The sequence below is a fragment of the Sparus aurata genome, chromosome 7 (assembly GCF_900880675.1).
Source record: "Sparus aurata chromosome 7, fSpaAur1.1, whole genome shotgun sequence".
NCBI classification, from domain to species: Eukaryota; Metazoa; Chordata; class Actinopteri; order Spariformes; family Sparidae; genus Sparus; species Sparus aurata.
In genome coordinates, this window is record NC_044193.1 from 4,313,778 (window position 1) to 4,329,619 (window position 15,842).

Below are 15,842 nucleotides of genomic sequence, written 5' to 3' on the forward strand. Positions count from 1 at the left end.
ATATCAAAGGCCAAATTTCCCTGAAGTTCATACTTTCACTTACTGTTTATAAAGTAGGAAATCCTGTCCACTGTGTGCGGAAATAACTTCAGTTACACCCAACGATGAAACTGATTACTGTCTTACTGTTTGTATGTTGTATTGGATTGTAGACAACTTGTGCAGCTGCAAATGGTGACATGAAATCAGAAAAGACATCCAAGTATAAACAAATCACATTGGAGCTTTTATTTGTGTGAATTTAAACTGAAATCAAGACAGGCTTTAATTTTAATCACTTTGTTAACTTCCAATATGCACCAGGTCAAATTTTCTTTTTACTTTGGTTTATAAAATATCTGCTAAACTAATGACAATTAAATCTGCTGCATGCTAACATGCAAAACTACGAGGGCATTCAAATATCAGTGTGTTTCTGCAGCCACTGAACGAAGTACTGGAGGCAGCGAGTGTGTATTTTTTGTCACAAGTATGTAGTTTGCTAGAACTCAAGTCACATGCAGTCACGGAACTGGTTATAGTGGGATTAACATGCTGAGTGTACTGGTTACATGAGTTTTTATAACACTGCACACACACACACACACACACGCAGACTTATTAAAGGCTACAATTTCCCTGAAGTTTATACTTTCACTTTACTGTTTACAAAGTAGGAAATCCTCACCACTGTGTGCTGTTTACATCCTGTCCACTGTGTGCTGAAAAAACTTAAGTTACACCCAATAATGTAACTGATCACTATCAGTATCAATGTGGCCATTGTTTGGCCCCTTCGTTTAAGGCTGGTTAAGCTATTTCAATAATTTCACTTTCTTCTCCCATCTTGTATATATGCACTCAGCACCCCACTGTGTTCACTCCAGCATCTGAGCTGATCGCACCCAGCACACAACTTCTCCTGTTAACAAAGGAACCTCATTCAGGTAAGCAGTTCACCATGTAAGCTTTATTATTTCAACTGAAAGTAAACATGCTTTATGGCTTTCCAGATGTGTTATAAAATATAATTTTCTATAGATCTGTACAGAATATGTTCATTATCACAGCTATTTTTATTCCACCTGAGGTCGTTCTCACAGATAAACTCTGTTTTTATCTGCTGCTGATATTTCCTCTTTTTCTTTCACAGTAAACTTCTTGTCCTGAAGATGTTAGGTAGGCAAACATCATCCGGAGGAATAAGTATACACTTTCTTCTAAAAAGTATAGTTTATCGAGCAGACAGATGTAACATTTACGTTTAATAAACGTCTAGTTAATGTAAAACTTCAGAGACAAAAGCTGACAGATCTCATTGGAGGAAAACAAACTTTGATTTTTAGTACCTTCATGTTAAATAAACTTTAGTATGTTCACATGTGTACATTCAAGTCAAAATGTGAAGCTTGTCATTGTTTTGGTACAAATAATAAGAAAATATCAGTTTATAAGTTTCCCTTTTCTCTCTTTCAAACACGAGTAAATCACGTTTTAATTACGTTTTTGTCAGTTAAATAGATTATTTACCCCACTGGACTGTTGTTAAAATTGTATTTTGGGACTTTACCCTCTGAAACGCACAACAGGCTTTCTATAAAAATTACAGAAATTACACCAAATATTAAAGTAAATTGTATCATGTGATCATGTGACAAATCTGCCAGGAGAAATAAACAAATCCAACTTAAAATATTATTTCATCAAAATAACTTAATAACTGAAGTTGTTACATTATTATTTTCATAGTAAATACTAAATAACATTTTTCCAATGTTGGTAACAATTTTGGTCATGTTGTAAATGTATATATGTATAGATTCCTTTTTCTTAAATCAATTAAGCAGGATATATTGTCACTTTTTCTCACTTTTCAATGATTTATGGCATTGTAACTGTTATACTACATACAACGTTTCTTCTTCTCCTCACCTCTTTTCACAGAGGTGCAGGACTAATGTATTCATGAAAAATGAGCCCACAGCGAAGAAAAATGTGACAAATACAAAACATGCTTTGGGTTCATAAGGTTTAGAGTTGATATTTCAAGAAAAAGTTGTAATGTTATGAAAAGAAAGGTCATTAGATACAGAGAAGAAAGTCAACATTTAACAAAGAATATCATATTTTGAAAACAAATACAACAAGTAAAAAAAAATTATTCCACCACTGAGAGAAAACTGTCTGACACATCAGTTCCTCAGGTCTAAAAGGTTTTACGGAATTGAAACAATCTGGCTTAATGACTCCTTGATGACTTGTCACTCTAAACTAACAAATCAAACTGAAGTCCAGTAAATCAGATGTTCTTCTGTGGACTGATATCTGAGACAAACTGTACTTTTGAAAAGTTTCATCCTTCATGACTCTCTTGAGTCTTTGACCCGATGTTGTTTTTGGAACAAGCTTTCTCTGGTATGATTTGTTCTCTAGTCATCTTTGAGATTCAATGAAGTGTCTCTCTGAAGGTTTCCCGCTGTCTGCTGAGGCCAGAGGGCCCAGTGCTGGCATGGATATAGGATTGACTCTGGAGTCCGGTGCCAGAGTTATGGTTAAAGCAGAACTTGCCAGTGCTTCAGTCTCAGCTGGGCCTGTGAAAGCTACCGTTGGTCTGTCTACAGATACCGGCATTGGTATTGGTCCCCCGGGTATTGAGGCAAAGGTGCTGGGAACAGGCTTCACCATCGGACCGGAATTGGCCGTATCTTTCCTTGGATCTGAGATTAGATTTAAACTGTGGTGAACTGTGTCTTTGATACAAACACAGCTGTTGATGTTATTTACCTTCTATTGCCACAATTAAACAATGATTGTATTTGAAATCTGCTAAATTTTTAACTCAAACTTTTTGTCATGTCATTGTGGGTTTTTCCTTGTTCAGCGTCTGCTGCTTTTATATAGACAGTGAACATGATAGAAAAATGTGTTTTTGTCATGCTGAAGATAAAATACACAGATAAGCACACTGTACTGTCCATGAGAACAACTTCCTGTTCTACCTGCTGGCTTCCTCTCAACTTTATCATGATTGTTGACGTCTGAACATTAAAGAAATGTTGACTTCTGATTCTGTATTCCATTTTCTTCTCTTGAAGTAGAAGATGTTTAGTTAAAACTGTCAGTACCAAAGAATGATGCTGAACATGTACTGGAGGCTTTTCATATCAAGCAGCAGTAATTCTGATTGCATGGCTTCACATGAAGCTTTGGCTCAGGTCTGGCCTAGATTACACCACCTTTTAAAGCATTCATTCATATTATTTTACTGAAGATTGATTAATCATTTACTCATTAAAGACCTGAGCCTGAAGTCTTGTAATGTTTCTCAGCAGCCAGAAATCCAAACATAATGATTTAGTGACATAAAACCATCTTCACACAATTCAGTTAAAGCTTTTATGTGAAGCTCAAACATTCACATGAATATTCACAGTAGCAGTTTATCAGGTTAAACACAGCTAAATGAATGGTTGCTGCTCAGATGATGCTGCAGACTCTTCACTGTGAGTCCTTTTTAAGTCATTCAGTTTGTGTTGACTTGTTCAGGTAAAAATCCAGGTGTGGCTGTGCAGTCCAATAATATTGTGTTTTTGTCTTTACTAACAGAAATTAAAACATGATAGCAGGAATAAGAGTCATATTCATCTAAAGATGCAGTGCAGGTATTTGTCTCACTAAACAGGCTCACAGGTGCCCCCTTGTGGTGAAAACAGCATACAGCACTCACTGAAAATAATAAAGTTACTGGACACTTAATAATCTTGTGTGTTTAGGTTGAGTTGCATGTTGTCTTGATGTGTGTGTGTGTTAATTAAGACGTCAGGTTGAGTCCTCAGTAACCTGTATGTGAACTGTGCAGGATTAATGTCTCCTCTGAGCAGTTTGGACTGTATTTAGCTTTATTCAGCTGCACAGTGAACGTATTCTCTGTGACCAAACCCACCGTGACACTGAAGAATCCCCACAATGCACCTGGCTCAGATTGTTTCTGCTGCACACTGTTATTCTGAGTTAGTTAACAGGATCACAGCCTAAATCTTCCACTGATGAGCTACTTCTAGGAACTCATTCACTTAATTAGTGCTGAAACTATCAGAAAATAATGTGTAAACAATTTGAATCAGAAAAAAATGAGAAATATCCAGATCGTTCATATAATCGGAAATTTAATATTTTAAGCAAACAAACTGCTGGTCAATCAAAATGAGCAAATGAAAATACAATCAAGATAAATTAGGAGACAGAGAATTCTTTGTAATTAAGTATTATGTTAACAAAATAGCCACTGAAATAGATCCAATACATTTTATACACCATTAATGTGATAGACTTAATGAACTGTTGAACATGCTCCCTACTGTGTCTTATAGTAGAAGTGGACCACATCACCCTAAAGAAAAAACACAATTATAACAATTAATACACTTTCAGGTCAGTTTGGCTGAAATTGCTCAGAAGGGAAGGTGTTTCCTGAACGACCTCATGGAGTCAGTGACGTACACTTTGACTAATTAAGTCAAATTGTTCCTGGTTTGAAACAGGATGTGAAATTACTGCTGACAGCAACAGACCTACAAGACTCTCTGAGGTCATTTCTGTATTTTGAACTTCTGGATACATTTCAGGTTCTTTCTCTGAGTCGAGGGTCGTCTAAGACTCTTTGGTTCTTTCATTGTCAGGAGGAAATGAAACATAAAAGCAGTTAATGACTGATGAACCTGAAAATAAGAAAGCATGTGGAAGAACTAGTGTGGGTCAGTGTCTTACTATGGGGCTAAACTGTCACATAAAATTGTGGCATCGAAATAAAAAGTGACATTGAAAATAAAACCTGACATAATAAATGAAACTCAAACACTGGTCGCTGCTGAGGACTCAACCTTAGTGTGCCTCTGTACAGGTGAGAGACTGAAGGTGCCAAACAGGTTTTAATTTTCAACACGACATTTCATTTTGGACGTCAAGATTTAATTTAACTGTAAACTTAACACCTAATTTCATATTCAACAGTAAAACAATTAAGGGCTCCAGTTAAACCTACTTCAGATATGATTTGCAAGAATTTATTTGTGATACGAGTCCTTTACATGACATAAAAAAAAAAACAAAACAACAACTTCCTTGATTTTGATTGTTTAAAGACTTACTTCCTGCTGCATCTAGAGAACTACTGTAGATCTGCTCATCACAGACTGTGACTGGACAGAAAGTGACTGAACAGTTGCACTAAAATCTGTCTGATGCTGAAAGAGCTTCAGATATTATAGAAATGAGAAAAGCTGAAGACAAAATATTTCAGATAAAGTGTAACTGCTGTAATACAAATACTTGATCTTTACTTTAAATGATTCTTAAAATACACACACAAACTATCATTAATGAATAAGAAAGTTAATAACAAAACATGTTTTATAGTTAAAAACCATATGTAAATCATATATTTCTGAATACAAATCTGAACAGAATTGAAAGAAATTCTAGGTTCTGGTCAAATTTGTGTCTTCAACACAACATACAGACCAGCAGTGGTTCTAGACCAGTTTTAATAAGGGGGGCCAGGTTGGGGTCGGCTTTTCTGTTAGGGGGCACACACAACCCGGAAAAAAGGACAAATCCCTCATTCAGACAAAACTGTGTTTACAATTTCAGCAATTTTGACTGGGTAGTAAACTGCTGAGACACTTTATTTCTGCCTTTCCCTTCAGAACAAAATCAGTGCAAGAAATCTGTCATTGTATTATTGATGCAGATTCCCTGTCAGGGGGGCCACAGGGGGTCCAGACCCCCAGAGTTACGGGGGCACTGGCCCCTGTTGGTCCCCACTAGAACCGCCCCTGATACAGGCACACTTTGTACACTGTGATCAATACCATTTCAAATCTCTTGGCTATAAGAACAATAACATTCAGTAAAAATGCACCTGTTAATTAAAGAATATACATTTTTGCACAGATCTGTGACATGAGCAAACTCTCTCACGGAATGATAGAACAACCAGTTTCAGTTCATTATAATGTACATAAGGGTGTTCTGATCAGGAGGGCACCAATCGTTATCAGCTGATAAACATTTATTTACCGTCAGATAAACACATGAGACAGTTTGTTTGTGCTACAAAGCCACAACCACACACAGCGCAGGACTCTGCTGCTCCCTGGCTGCTAACAGCTAACTAGCTCCACCCCTGCTAATATCAGTACAGATATTTAGTGCCTTCTTGGTTTAACCAGATCAATATATTCACAAGCTCCTACCAGAAAGATGTTACTGACTGAGGGCATAGAAGGACCGGTACCAAGGAATGTTTATCGTAATGTTAGATCTCTTGCTAAGAGGCCAGTCAGTGCTGTGGTGAGAGATATAACTATGGCAACAACATGAGAAGATGATCTCTATTGCAATCAACATACTGTAGCTGGAAGTAGTCCATTCAATGTATGATTTGGGATTGTCTTTTAAAGAAAAGTATTGTTTGCGGTCATCCCTGAGCGAGGGGACAATGTGACGCCATCTAGTTGAGCCCAGTTCAGAGCCAACAGCTGACAGAGTTTAAACAGTGGACTGCTGTTTCAGTTTACAATTTAAGTAAACTAGTGCAGTGCCCGTAAGAAAAGTGTATTCCTATAAAAAAGTGGGAGGTTAAGAAGCTTTTTCATAGATGGCCAAATGAGGCTGTGTTTGAAGGTGGGGCGTCAGGGATATTTAGGTTTTTGACTATTTTTGATTTTGCCATCATATTTCACCTTAAAAACTATTTACTTGGTGTCATTATTTTCAGCACAACCTCACATGTGTGACTGTACAGTTATTTTTGTAATTTGACATACTGTATTAACACAATGAAACTAAAATCACAAAAAAAAACATAAAATCCGAGTAGAAAAAGTTAGATTTTTTTACTGTGAAAACCACAAATATGTTTAACAAACCATTTTTTTAACTTATAATGCAAATATAAATTGTTGTTTGCTAAATTGTGCATACATTTTAAACATTTACGAAGTTATATGTAACTATTTACATTTAAATGCAGGCAGTGCTCAGGTCTGCCTGAGCTCCTTCCAGCTGAATGAAGAGCTGCACTGCCTGCTCCACATTCAGCTTCTCCTCATTGTTTTGACTCATTAAACAAAAAACCGACTCCACTATACACTAAACACACTACACCAAACACTACATAACACACTAATTACACACTCCAAACACGCTAAATGTCACAAATCTCTCAACTCTCAATATCGTTGTCTATACACCGACCGTCTTGGCCTGTCAATCATCCACCTACGTCCCTCCCACAACTTCCTGTTCCTCAACAACCAAACTCGCTGTTTGGACACTTTCGTGACAAAAGCCCATTTTTACCGTTTCTTGACGGCAATGTTCGCGAAAAAGCGTGGCGGATATTATTTACCCTAGGTCCGGTTTTGGACATGCCGATGCGTCCGGTCCGTCGCCTCGGGAGGTGGGCCGTGTAGCTAGCAGCTACAAGCTAGCAGAGATATTTGACTCATAGAAACACACACACACACACACACACACACACACACACACACACACACAGACAGACAGAGATTCCTTGCTTTTATAGAGAGATGACGTCGAGCAGTGAGTAGGTAGTGGTGTAGTGGCTGCAGGGCACAAAGACTGAGACAACTGAGAATGACACACATAATCTTTCCTATCTCATCTGTCCTATTGACTTGTTCTTGAATCTCTTTCTACAGTTTTAACTTTTCATTTAGTTTAACTTTTTCTTTAAATCAGTATTAAATAAATTGTTGGTTTTTTTCTCAACATTTTGGTGGCAAAGTTACACTAATAATAACTATAGATGACAATAAAGTGAAAAAACGTCCTTGTGATTTTTGATCGGTATCAGCCATTACTACTTCTACTGATAAGTGATCAGCCCCAAAAATCCTGATCAGAGCACCCTTAAATGTACAACTAAAACCAGTCAATTATGATATCAGTCCGTGGTGTTACGTTGCAGGGCCTTTTCAAACACCCTCTGTGCATCATCAGCAAGCTTGGTGAGTATAAAATTCAAAGTACTGTAAGTTGCGGTGAAAGACAGGCCCATAGCTACTGGGATTCCAATTATTGGAATGAATCTGGCCCCTTCCTCTGCTGCCAATAATGCAGCTGTGCTTGCACACTGACTTAACACCTTGATGATAAGATCAGCGGTTATTTTGCGTGCAGCCAGTGGTGAAATGATGACAGTCATCAAATCATCAAATGGCACACCTGTGATTTCTGCCAGACGCTTCAGTGATGGTCTATCAAGACCAAAACCAAATACATATTGTGTGACAACACCAGCCAGCAAAGGTGCATCAACAGCAATAGAAAGCCCAGGAACTGGTACAGCTGCTCCAACTGCAGAAAGAGAAGCATACCACTTTATTTTGGCCTGGAAAGCCTCTTTCTTCTTGTTGATGATCTGCTGGCTGATGTTGGGCATGGCAAACAGCAGAGCGTTCCTCTTGTGTTCAGGAAGTTCTCTCTCCAGTGTCTCCGTTAAGAGACTAAAGTCATGCAGACGGAGCTCAAAGCTGGACACCAGGAAGACCTGTGGAGACTGAATACCTTGTTCCTGAAGACCTGTGTCACAAAAGGAATAAATGGTATGATAATTAGTTTTAAAAATGATGAAACCATTTAGATTGTATGTTTATTTTTATATTAACTCAATAATATGCACATTTCAGTTTAGATGTTGTTTTGCTTCTAATTTTGTTTCTCACCAGTGCAGTAATCCCATGTGCTTTCATTTTTCTAGGTGGGTGAATTTAATAACTAATAATGACTTTAAAACGAATAACAGCTTTTATTGTGAAAGTCAGAGGCCTGCATTGGGTGACTTATTGTTGCTGTTGCTTTGACTGAACATTCCTCCAAGTATGTTTTCTGTACCACACTAAGCCACTGAGCCTGAGCTGCTTGATTTGGAAGTAAAAAAGTGATGTTTCTGGGCTTCCCTCTTCAAAGGTGTCAGCATGAAGTTTGATAATAAAGGATACTGCGGATGCAAGGCCAGGTGGAAATAGAGCAATCTTTATCAGAACAAAATCTAACGCCTTGAGTCCAGACCAGAAGCGGCTGTGTTCTAATATTATCAAATCTCTGGACAAAACAATGCCAAAGTGCTTGTCCTTGCTCCATCAGAACCTCAGCCTTTGCTCTTACGAGGTTTTTCCAAGTGCCACCTTCCTGTTCCTTCTGTCAGGGCCTTTTTTAAGAGTCTCTTCTGAAGGACACCCACTTCTTCTGATTGGTTCCCTTGCCAAATTACTTAACAGACAAAAAGGAGTTTGACCTGCGTTTAGGCATCTCTCATTATTTGGCATGCAGGTCAAGCTTAGCTAAGCACTTAATTGTCTGTTACCTTTGGCCCCTTACAGTTGGAAGCTACCTCCTGGACTTTTATTCACACAATGAAAATCAATTGGTCATGATTGAATTCAAACTGAAGTAAGTCAGAATGTGTTGTCCTCCAGACACCTCAAAAGTCTTTCATGTTTTTGTTTAGAATTTTCATTTTTTACCTAAATAATGTTGAGTATATGCAGGCATATGGTAAATTGTCTCATTAAAAAGAAATGCAGTTTCAACTGGTGATGACAACAACACATCAATACATGTGTAAAGTCTTTCTAAGTCTCAGCAGCTAACCTTTGCTAGATTTTTTGCCAGATGATGGATCCATATACTAGAAAATAATGTGTATTGAGTTATGTATTCACTCACTTCTTTACTGTGATGACTGGGCTTGTCAGGTTTTAATGATGGAAATCTAGTTATTAATCTCACATTTATTCTTAATTGTAAGTCACTTACTTTGAATGCAGTCTTCCCTGATTTGTTCCTTAGTCTCGGTCTCACTGAACTCTCTCTGACTGCGTTTCTGAGCTCGTAAATCGTTGTCAATCTTTGAGCGAACAAAGTAGAACTTTTTCTTCATCCTCTGGACCTCCCGGGCGAGTTTCACATCATTTTCTCTGAAGCGAGTGTCTGAGAGGATGATGAAGAAGTCAAACTTCTCAAATCCAACATCGCTCAGGTACTGATCAGCTGGAAAATGTCTGCCGCCAACACCAGGAAGATCCCACAGTGTAACATTGGGATAGTTTGGATGGGGGTATGGTGTAGGCTTTTTGGTGGTTTCTCTAACCCCAGTAGGAGCAGCTCCAGCATCCCCGTCTTTGATGCCTCTAAAGGCATTAATAAAGGTGGATTTACCAGAGCCGGTCTCTCCTGTGATGGCAATATTTAGTGGAATGTTATTCTGCCTGTCCAGATACTCTTGGATCTTTGCAATAGCTAAGGCCTGATTGTTGTTTTGTAGAGCATCTTTAATTTCTTCAACTGATTTACAGTCATGTGGAGTATCCATGATGATCCTTGATGATCCTGCAGTAAAATATAAGAAAATGAAAGTTAGAAATATGATCAGATTACATTCAGACCAAATCAGGTGGTGCGGCTTGAATGGGGGATCAGGCAGGTGCACACATAAGGCCCAAGGGGTGCTTGCACCACTGCCCTTTTGGCCTCATTTTAAAAAGTACCTATTCTGTGTTGTTTTTTTTTATGAATAAATAAATTCCTATTGTACATAGAGATGTAAAAAAACAGTGGAATAAAAATGCCATGGCCATCTACCGTACACATTTTCTTGTAGTACGGTGTTGTGTGTGTGTGTGTGTGTGTGTGTGTGTGTGTGTGTGTGTGTGTTGAGCCTAAAGCCGCTTCTCTGTCTGCTGAGAGAGAGAGAGCGAGAGAGAGAGAGAGGGAGGAAGAGGGAGAGGAGAGAGGAGAGAGGAGGGAGAGGAGAGAGGGAGGGAGAGGGAGAGAGGGAGGGAAGGCAGAGAGAGAGAGGGAGAGAGAGAGGAGAGAGAGGGAGAGGGAGAGAGAGGGAGAAAGAGGGAGGGAGAAAGAGGGAGGGAGAGGGAGAGAGTGAGGGAGAGGGAGAGAGGGAGGAAGGCAGAGAGAGAGAGGGGGGGGAGAGAGAGAGAGGGAGAGGGAGAGAGAGGGAGAGGGAGAGAGAGGGAGAAAGAGGGAGGGAGAGAGAGAGGGAGAGAGAGGGAGAGAGGGGAGGGAGAGAGGAGAGAGGGAGAGAGGGGGAGGGAGAGGGAGAGAGGGAGAGGGAGAGAGGGAGAGAGGGGGGAGGGAGAGGGAGAGGGAGGAGAGAGAGAAAGGGAGAGAGATTTTTTTTTTTTTTTCTGTAATCCTGTACGCTTTGGCAATATTGTGAACCACAGTCATGCCAATAAAGCTTGTTGAAATTGAAATTGAAAGGGAGAGAGGGAGGGAGAGAGGGAGGAAGAGGGAGGGAGAGGGAGAGAGAGGGAGAGAGAGAGGGGGGAGAGAGGGAGGGAGAGAGAGAGGGGAGAGGGGGAGAGAGGGAGGGAGGGAGAGAGAGAGGGGGGAAGAGGGAGGGAGAGGGAGAGGGAGAGAGAGAGAGAGACACACATTGATGAGACGTGACAGTGGAGCGACTTGAACCTTTGTGAGTTATAAATCCATAAACATAACTTCCTTTCAGGGGCCTTCCACTTTAACAACGTGCTTAAATATGAGTAATAGTTCAAAAAAGTGCCCATTAGAGGTGGATTTCATCGTTTAATGTCGAGATTCAGTTCTCGTGCGTCAGGTCCGTCCTCTTGTCTGTCCTCCTGTCTGTCCTGCCCACTCTTCGTCACATGCTGCACACGTCATTCTATAATTAGGGGTACATTTAATTTCAACCAAAAAGTTAAAATACCAGTATTCTTTTTTGATAAATAAACTAGATGTTTCCATAATATACACCCTTAATGTGCTAAATTCAAAACCTGATATTTAGCATATTAGACAGCAAAAAAACAAAAACAAATTCCAGTTTAGTATAACCATGTTTTGCTCAATAAATGGTGGGATCTGTTGACTTTTTGTATCAAATAAAAGAGAAATGTGCCCTGATGTGAAATTGATCATTGCTTGAAGTGAATGAATAAATAAATTGTTCAATAAAGTCTATGGACATGACATGTACCCCTTATTATAGAATGACTCACGTATCGAGAGCGTGTCGGTTACGCAGTCTGATAACTGCACAGGTCCTTTACTCAACTAAATACAGAGACATTTCCCACAAAGCAACTTTACAGGACCAAACAAAAGTAACGTGGTAACTTTAACTATCTTTGGCAACTTATATGAGAAAAAAAATACCGCAGATATACGTGGAGAAGCGTCCATCCTCCTGCCTGTCCTACCAACTCTTCCTCACATTTCTGCCTGAAAAACAGCGTCTGTCACAGGCAAAAAACTTTAAATCACCGAGTGTTTGTGTTGAAAAAAAAAAAAACACTGTGACCGTCAGCCCTCCAGACCGAGACTTCAGTGAACTTTCCCCCAGAAAGAGGCTCCGTCCCCCTGATTACTGATGGTGATTTTATAATTATGTCATTTAATTACAGCTTATCTGTGAATCGATTTTTGGTTTCTCAAAATAAATGATTAGTATTACTATTTCTGTGAGAATCATTTTTTGACTAACTGTATTTCATGTGCTATTTTTTTCTGAGCCTAAAATATCCCAATAAAGAACTGAAGTTTGATAAGATGTGACATTAAACTAAACAGCAGTGATAAACACAAAGAGAAAAGTGACCTCAGCTCTGCCATTCATGGTTCAGAGTGGCTGACAGAAAGAGAAATCATTGCTTCTTTTTTTTAAATATTAAAAACTACTTACGCAGAACTCTTTTCTTGCTGTTGTAACAGACGATACTCGAACTGTTTGCTGTAAACGTATGATTCCCACCCGTGAGTTGAAGTAAGTGTTAATGTTCAGCTACTGAAAGTTTGGTTTCTATTTGGCTCGTTATATAAGCCTTAAAGAATTCAGTCAAGTTTTTTTACCCCTAATACACTCACCAATGCCCTGCAGAGAGGGCAGATGATGTAATATCAGCCTGACTGAGAGACATGTTTCCCATATGAGTGATACTATTGTCTGTGAAGCAGCTGATTTACAAGAAATGAGAGGAGTGCTATAGTTGGTAAATGGCTGAATTCCTTTACTCACAATATTTTCCCTGTGAAAGTGAAAGAAACCCTTTTCTGTAACCCTAAATTAGCTTTAGAATTAGTGATTCAATACCATTTCTTTGTTTAATAGGTTGTTAGTCCTTTCGAATAAATATGTTGGTCTCATTTAACTAGATGAGAGAGAAACTATCAAGCATTTACACTCAGATACATAATATCAATATCAAGTCAGGAGATCTTTGTTAAAATAGCCGGATTGAAATATGCATTAAAGTGAAACTTTCGCCAAAATGCAACCTAGGCTGTTTTGTGTATGTATATGAGTCAAACCTTTGTGTAAAAGCATTATTACGATAAAAGAGGCACTTTTAAGATTGACCGTATTTTCGTTTTCAGGTCAGACTCATTTTCATTGGGAGTGCTACGGGCACTTTTAAGCTAGCATCAAAATCTCTGTTTTTAAAACACTAAGAAGGCTCGACACAACATGAAACTTTGCTCGTACTATCACCAGGGTCTCTACCAGTGTTGGGAGTAACGGCGTTATTTTTTCAGTAACGGAGTAATCTAATGAATTACTTTTCCCATCGTTACAATGCCGTTAGCGTTACCGACTACAAAATGTGGCGCGTTACAAATTGAAGTTTCTCATTGAAGCTGTTGTCATCCGACTCGGCTCTCAGCCACCGGAGCAGCAGGGATGCTTTATTTTTCTCCGGTGAGGCAGGAGGGACCGCAGAGGTGATGATTGGCTCTCTAAGGTAGAGTGAGAGTTCGTAAGCCAATCAGAGGCTGTGTTCAGTTTTAACACAAACCACACAGCCTCGCACACACAAGCTAGCAGAGGTGGGCTACAGAAATGGCGAGTCCAGAGGGAAAGTTTATGTTTTCAAGGTGGAAGTACAGACACGACTTTAACCTCCTTTGTCCACGTCCGTTTTAAGCAACTATAATCTTATGAAGCATCTCTCAACTGCACGCGCTTCTACAACACTAGTGGCCAAAAACTCCGTTGTTGACACTGTTGATGATGACAGCAGGTGTGGCTAACGTGAGCTCCGCTAACACAGAAGGACACAGAGCCGTCCGAGCAGCTACAGCTGGAAGTTTCTGCTCCAGCTTCACTAAAACTTGTGACACAGACTGAACTGAATGCAGTGACAGGCAGGTATGTTGTTGAGAACATGCTCCTGTTATCAACAGCTGACCCAGACTCCTTCATTGGCTAAATACCAGGGAGAGCAGGTGCCGGTCCACCATGCAGAGAGACATTTACTAGATACATAGATGCAGAGTACATTAATATCAATGCCGAGCTCAAAAGGGGAAGAAAAGAAAGAAACGCAAGAGTTACTTTTCCTGGTAAGTAATTACTTTTAAATTGGAGTAATTCCGTAACTAACTCAGTTACTTTTTGGGAGAAGTAACTAGAAACTATAAGTAATTACTATTTAAAAGTAATGTGACCAACACTGGTCTCTACACACAGCTCAACCGAACCACATACACTCTACCCAGACGTGTCGATCCCTGAGTACGTTTGGGCTGCCATGACGACGGCGCGCGGAACAAGCTACTGCTAATGTGAGCTGTTAAAAAAACCTTCTTTTTAGTAAACTCTGTGTACACAAACAATGTTCTCAATGCTCGTGTTCATGTGTAGAGACCCTGGTGATACTACCAGCAAAGTTTCATTTTGTGTCGAGCCTTCTTACTGTTTTAAACATAGAGATTTTGATGCTAGCTTAAAAGTGCCCGTAGCACTCCCATTGAAAATGAGTTTGACCCAAAAACAAAAATACAGTCAATCTTAAAAGTGCCTCTATCATTGTAACTGTGCTTTTACACAAAGGTTTGACTCAAATACATACACAAAAAAGCCTAGGTTACATAGTATGTCTGGAGTTACTGTGTTGTCGATGTCCTTGATGTAAAGTTGATCTCAGGCAGTATCAAAGAATGATGCTCAACATTTACTGGAGGCATTTCATATGAAGAAGCAGTGAATGTTTACAGGATGAACTCAAGTCTACATGTTCACATGGAGATCTGGCTCAATTCTAGCCTCCACCAGCTGTTGATATCAAGTCACATGAGTCCTGTTGGTATGAGTGACTTTCACCTTTCCCACAGTAATTAATACGATAATCTTTACTTCAAGTATGAGTTTTGGCTACTGCACCCCCGCGCGTGCTCACACACACACACACACACACACACAGCTATTTTCATACTTTCACTTTCTCCTCCCGTCTTGTATATATGCGCTGTGCCCCACTGTGTTCACCCCAGCATCTGAGCTGATCGCACCCAGCACACAACTTTTGCTGTTAACAAAAGAACCTCATTCAGGTAAGCAGTCCACTATGTGAGCTTTATTATTTCCACTGAAAGTAAACATGCTTTATGGCTTTCCAGATGTGTTATAAAATATAATTTTCTAGATATCTGTACAGAATATGTTCATTACCACAGTTATTTTTATTCCACCTGAGGTCGTTCTCACTGAGAAACTCTGGTTTTATCTGCTGTTGACATTTCCTCTTTTTCTTTCACAGTAAACTTCTTGTCCTAAAGATGTCAAGTAAGTATATACTTTCCTCTAAAAAGTAGTTTGTCGGGCAGACGGATCTAACATTTACATTTAATAAACCTCTAGTAAATTTCTCACTTTATAAGCTTTAATAAAGTGTATGTTCACATGTGTACAGTAAAGTCAGAATAAATCTGCAAATGTCACATTTTTCCTTCTCTTCTTGATGATGAAGTTAAGTAAATTACTTTTTGAATAATTGTTTTGTCAGTCAAATAGATAATTTACT

The 15,842-nt window shown here is 39.2% G+C and overlaps 1 protein-coding gene and 1 long non-coding RNA gene across 2 annotated transcripts; one reads left to right on the forward strand and one right to left on the reverse strand.

The window, feature by feature from the left end:
* Nucleotides 1-815: 815 nt before the first annotated feature.
* LOC115584882 (uncharacterized) lies at nucleotides 816-3,046 on the forward strand. Its single transcript, XR_003984622.1, has 3 exons — nucleotides 816-926; nucleotides 1,133-1,158; nucleotides 2,448-3,046. It is a non-coding gene; the product is annotated as an uncharacterized LOC115584882 (long non-coding RNA).
* A 4,503-nt stretch (nucleotides 3,047-7,549) lies between these two features.
* Nucleotides 7,550-12,841, reverse strand: LOC115584875 (interferon-inducible GTPase 5-like). Its single transcript, XM_030422751.1, has 3 exons — nucleotides 12,725-12,841; nucleotides 9,823-10,395; nucleotides 7,550-8,586 (listed from the first exon to the last, which is right to left on the reverse strand). The coding sequence occupies exons 2-3, from the start codon at nucleotides 10,376-10,378 to the stop codon at nucleotides 7,949-7,951; spliced, it is 1,194 nt and encodes a 397-aa protein (XP_030278611.1). The 5' UTR covers nucleotides 10,379-10,395; nucleotides 12,725-12,841; the 3' UTR covers nucleotides 7,550-7,948.
* Between the last annotated feature and the right edge of the window lie 3,001 nt (nucleotides 12,842-15,842).

Coding starts and splice junctions, on each gene's coding strand:
- LOC115584875 (XM_030422751.1), bottom strand. CDS start 10,378: ATGGATACTCCACATGACTGTAAATCAGTTGAAGAAATTAAAGATGCT. Junction 8,587..9,822: donor CAGGGAAGACTGCATTCAAA/GTAAGTGACTTA, acceptor TTTGTGACACAG/GTCTTCAGGAACAAGGTATT.